Here is a 5,648-nt window from a genome sequence, read left to right as displayed (position 1 = left end):
TCTACTGCCTCGTGATGTGCGGCAATGGCGGCAACATACACTTTGAGGGTGGAGGGAGACAGCCTTCGCTCCAACCCATCCTGCAGGAAAGAAAGCACGACTCCGATCGGGCATCTACGGGGGTCTTCCCGGCAGGAAGAGCACCAATCGACAAACAGGTTCCACTTCAGCCTGTAAGCGTGTCTGGTAGACGGGGCTCTAGCTGACGTGATGGTGTTTACTACCGCTGGAGGTAGCCCACCTAGAAACTCCGCGTCCCGTCCAGGGACCACAAGTGGAGATTCCACAAGTCTGGATGCGGGTGTCAGAGGGTGCACCCTCTCTGAGAAAGGAGATCCCTCCTCAGAGGAATTTGCCAAGGAGGGGCTGTCGCAAGGAGCATTAGTTCGGGGAATCAAGTCCGACTGGGCCAGTATGGTGCTACCAAGAGGACCTGCTCCTCGTCCTCCCTGACCTTGCACAGCATCTGTGCGAGAAGGCTCACTGGGGGAAACGCGTATTTGCGTAGGTCCCGAGGCCAGCTGCACGCCAGTGCGTCCGTGCAGAGGGTCCCCTCGGCCAGGGAATAAAACAACTGGCAATGGGATGTGTCTGGGGAAGCAAACAGGTCTACCTGAGCATCCCCAAAGCATCTCCAAATCAGCTGGACTGTTTTGGGGTGGAGTCGCCATTCTCCCGGAAGGGCGGGCTGACATGAGAGCTCGTCGGCTGCATGATTGAGCTCGCCTGGGACATGAGCCCGTCGCTCGTGAAGCTCTTTTAGAATTTGCTCTTTTTGAAAGGAAAATACTCTTTTAGAGAGAGCACTGAAGCGCCCAGGGGAGGTCGCGGCGAGACCGCAGAATGGAAGCTGCAGCACGCGAGGTTCTAGCAGCACTGGATGGCAACCCCCGCTGACACGCCGTGACACCAACACCAGCTGTTTTCTGCAAACACTCGCGGAGATTCGTCTTAAAAAGGCTCAGCTCCGAAGCGAAAAGCTGATGTGCGTTTGCACACGCTCTCCTTTTATACCCGCGCTGCGGGGCGGGGTGCGCGTGGCGAAACACGCATGCCAGCTGTCATTGGCTTGTTTAGTTAACATTCGAAGGTGATTGGGCTCTCGTGCAAGATCCCAATTCGTCAGTCACGACTGACGTAACGTCGAACGTGACTGACTGAAAGGGAACCCTCATTTATTTCTTCTGAAACTCCAAAGAATTATTTGAAAATGTTTCAACTGTTTTTGTCCATACAATCCAAGTCAGCATGACTGATCTGAGGAATGCAAGTCAGCAAAAACAGCATGACTGATCTGTGGGAGACATCAAAATATATTCCACAGACATAAGACATGTTATCAATAAGTAAATGATAACAAAAACATTTTTATTATCATTTTTATTAAATGATAATAAAAAATCCTTTTAACCACAAACACTGAGGTCTAGCATTTGCTGGCAAGATAAAGATTATGTACATGTGTGTTTGCAGTCAGTAGAAGTGCTCATCTTGAGACACACCGGTAAAGCTTTATTCTAGAACAAAGATGTTAGATAAAGCAACAAAACACATTCTGAATGTAGGTCTGTGGGTTTTTGCATGTATGAAATAAATAGCTGCAGCTGTTTTACCAGCAGTTAAGTTCTAAAGTATTATACATGTGAAAAAATGAGACAGGTGGAGACAACGAGACAGGAAAAGACTCTGTCTCAGCAGACTGAAAGTCACTGATCCTTTACGCTCTAAAAAATGCTGGGTTAAATATAACCCAGCGCTGGGTTAAAAAGGTACAAACCCAGCTATGGGGTTGTTTTGACCCAGTGGTTGGGTTGTTTTGAACCCAACCACTGGGTCAAAACAACCCCATAGCTGGGTTTGTCCCTTTTTAACCCAGCGTTGGGTTATATTTAACCCAGCATTTTTTGAGTGTACATGCAATTCACCTAATGAAAGCGAAATCCACCCATCCCACACATGATGCAGCACACAGGGCAAGTGCCTCAGGGAGGAACATTCGGTTACTGTGTTGGAAAGTGGAGCTGATTCAAAACAGCAGGGAAAACAACTACAGGGAGGGACTTTAAGAGACACCCACACAGAGCTCTAACACTTTACTGAGGGGATTTCAACAGGTGGGTGTTGATGGTATAAACAGACATTCTTGTTTCCAATGATTGCAGACTTTGTTACCATGAAGTGCTAGTTCAAATGTAAAAAATGCTTCAACAAAAAAAGTTTCATCTGAAGATATAGTCTTGTTTAGGGATCTGTGTCTTTGTGCATACGGACATCTGACTGCTGAGTAGTGATTGTTTTTTTCAGCAATAGTGTGCACCCTTAATTTACAGAGAAAGGAAGGTAAGGGAAAAATCTGTAGATGGAAAAATCTCCAACGAAAAAACAAAGTTCTTTGTGCATTTTTCTTTTTTTTTGTACTTGTTACTTTGCACTTTTTATTAGAAAATGTTTATTTACTATTTATTCAAGTTTTTTAAGGTATCTAATATTTTGATACTTAATTTCCATGATCAAAATATTCTTAAAAATTAAAAGTTTGTTGTCATTTGGAAGTGTGTAGGCCAGGGGTGTCCAAACTCGGTCCTGGAGGGCCGGTGTCCTGCAGAGTTTAGCTCCAACTTGCCTCAACACACCTGACTGGAAGTTTCTATGGCTTTGTCCAAATACCCACACTTGCAGTCTTTGCACTTGACCACTTGATTACTTAAATTACGTATTTCCTGTTCTGGGGCAATATATCGCACAACAAAAAGTTGTTATCGTGACAGACCTAGTCAGCGTTAAATACAGGTGTAAGCAAAACATCTTAAGATCCAATCACCCAAAGCAGGGCTGTCCAAACTTGGTCCTGGAGGGCTGGTGTTGGAGGCAAGTTGGAGCTAAACTCTGCAGGACACCGGCCCTCCAGGACCGAGTTTGGACAGCCCTGACCCAAAGTATAATAGTTTAAATATATATTAAATACAATTAGTTAAACTTTGAGTGCTTTGGTGAGTAAAATTTGAGTTTCATTTTTGGGTGAACTATTGCTTAAGTACGACTTAAGTACATCGTTATTTAAAATATACTTTAAAGTAAACTTTTTAATTCAACATTATTATAAAGTGCACTTTTTAAAAGTGTACTTAAGTGTGTTAAGAAACAGTCATGAAAGTGTACTCCATACAAGTATACTTAAGTGGCCTTTGATTTAATTAATATTACTTTATCTGCAAGTACAGTGTCAATCAACTAGCCTACTTAAAATATTAAAATAACAGTCAGAATAATCTTTCATCGTTTACACATCGTTGTGTATCCTTCTGTTCACTTTCATGTTACTGAAGCGTCCAAAGAAGAAAGAAAGTCATGTGGATTTCGAAAGACATGACATGAGCAGGAATAAATGATGACTTTTTCATTTTTTTTCCTGCTTTATCAGCATTCAGTAACACATTGACATCAAAAGTGACGTATGCAGTCATGAAATCAGAGACATCCCATTGAATCTGAACAGAAAAGGTCACACAAGATGCATGAAATGTCATTTACTTGGTTCCACACACACTTCCTTGTAGTCCAGACAGCAGGTGCCTTCATTTACACACGCAGTGTCACAGTGGCACACTGCATTAGAGTCGCGACTTTTGGACAAGCAGCGATTTCTACAGCTCTCAGTAACTAGAAAACACACAAAATAAAGAGCACGTAGACAGAATGATATCTCAAATGTAATGTGGATATAATGACACAGGACTTCATTCCCAAACTCAATGACATCAATCATTACACAATGGATTAAAGGGTGATAATAGATACTGTATATGAAATATATGTACCATTATATGAAAAAGATTATAAAGGGTGGGCTTTAAAACCACAACCAGAATAAAAAAACAGAAAAGTGAGATACCTTTATCACTGCAATGGAGTTTGAGTATAAATATGATTGTGAGAATTAAAGCCAGCAAGCCAAGCAAAAGGACCTATAGAGAGAAAAACAAAAAGAAAAAAAAACAAGGTCAAAAATGTTTGTTATACAAGATTCAGTACAGATGGAATCATTTGCATTACAGTATTTTGCTTCGATTTTATTTGAAAAATGTAATAAAAGTTTATTTGACATAAATGTTGCTAAATACATCCTGCTTGGAAAACATATCAGCAGAAATCAGCCTTGTAAGCCTATAGAGGCATTTCACTACTAACAGCACGGTCAAAAGTTCACACGTATTGTGGACACATACTGTACACTACAGTTCAAAAGTTTGAAATCTCTAATGCTCACCAAGACTGTATTTATTTTACTAATACCGCACAGTACAAATTGTGAAATATTATTACAATTCAAAACAAACTTTTTCTATTTGAATATATATTAAAATTTAATTTATTCCTGTGATGCAAAGCTGAATTTTCAGCATCATTACTCCAGTATTCAGTATCACATGATCCTTCAGAAATAATTCTGATATGCTGACTTGCTGCTCAAGAAACATTTCTTATTATTAATATTGAAAACAGTTGCTTAATAATTTTGGAAACCATGATTTTAAATATATATATATATATATATATATATATATAGGATGAGGATGAATGGAAAGTTCAAAAGAACAGCATTTATTTGAAACATAAATATTCTGTAACATTTTAAGTCTTTACTGTCACTTGTGATCGATTTAATGTGTCTTGACTCCTAGTTGAATAAAGGTGTGGAGTGTGATTCACTAAACTTGCACACACTTTTCATTCCCTCCAAGCTTTAAAGTGAATTGTTCAGTTTAAATAAAGGGTTGCTGAAATATGAGATGAGAAGTTTGGGAAACATTAGACAATATGCAGCTTTGCTGAATTTAGCATGTCATACTAAATCAAAATCGGGCCTTTTCTTTTAGCATTTTGAAATCAGTTTTCTTCCTAGATGATTCTTCTAACTAATGATTAATACAGCAATGCATAACAAGCCATCAGCCTGCTGGTGACCGCAGCTGTTTGCTTAAAGTGATAGTTCCCCCAAAAATCTGTCATCATTTTCTCACCCTCAAGTTGTTGAACGCAAATGTAGATATTGTGAAAAATGTGGGTAACCAAACAGCTTCTGGTCCCCATTGGCTTTTTGTGTTCAGAAGAAGAAAGAAACTCACACGGGTTTGCATTAACTTGTGGGTGAGTAAATGATGACAGGATTTTCATTATTGGGTGAACTATCCCTTTAAATGGGGTGAAGGAGGCATTTGAGTCAATATACTAGCATAGTTAAAAAAAAATTATAAATAAAGGTATCAAGATAAAATATTGCACACACATTTGCACCTATGTCTATGAAATAACAAAACTATGAATTGTTGTTCTTGACCAGCTTAATTCAAACACTGTAACGCTACATTCCACAATGAGGTACTTTATGCTGGCTCCTAGAGGGTTACACTTTACTTGAAGGGGTGTGCATAAGACTGACATGACACCTACACAATCATGACATGACACATGTCATGAATATGAAGGGTTTTTTATGCATGTTTATGACAACTGTCATAAAGTGTCATTCGCTCAGTTATGTAATTTTTAATGCAAAGATGACATTGTCTGAGATGTATTTGTTATGGGCTATGGTTAGGTTAAACACACACTCACTTCACACACATCCTCACATACACTCACTCTCT

At 39.8% G+C, this 5,648-nt stretch overlaps 1 protein-coding gene across 1 annotated transcript in view; it reads right to left on the bottom strand.

The window, feature by feature from the left end:
• The window catches only part of LOC107549497 (ectonucleotide pyrophosphatase/phosphodiesterase family member 1), a gene marked incomplete at its 5' end in the record, with an annotated part of 64,542 nt that extends 60,577 nt beyond the window's left edge, over nucleotides 1–3,965 (bottom strand). The window contains 2 exons of the mRNA XM_016230611.1: nucleotides 3,532–3,660; nucleotides 3,893–3,965. Coding sequence (XP_016086097.1) covers nucleotides 3,532–3,660; nucleotides 3,893–3,965 — 202 coding nt within the window. The remainder of the gene's footprint in view (nucleotides 1–3,531; nucleotides 3,661–3,892) is intronic.
• Nucleotides 3,966–5,648: the final 1,683 nt, after the last annotated feature.

This window comes from Sinocyclocheilus grahami, unplaced genomic scaffold, assembly GCF_001515645.1.
Source record: "Sinocyclocheilus grahami isolate Dianchi unplaced genomic scaffold, SAMN03320097.WGS_v1.1 scaffold374.1, whole genome shotgun sequence".
Taxonomy (NCBI): domain Eukaryota; kingdom Metazoa; phylum Chordata; class Actinopteri; order Cypriniformes; family Cyprinidae; genus Sinocyclocheilus; species Sinocyclocheilus grahami.
The sequence above is the reverse complement of the archived record's forward strand: the minus strand, read 5'-3'. Positions and strand labels throughout refer to the sequence as shown.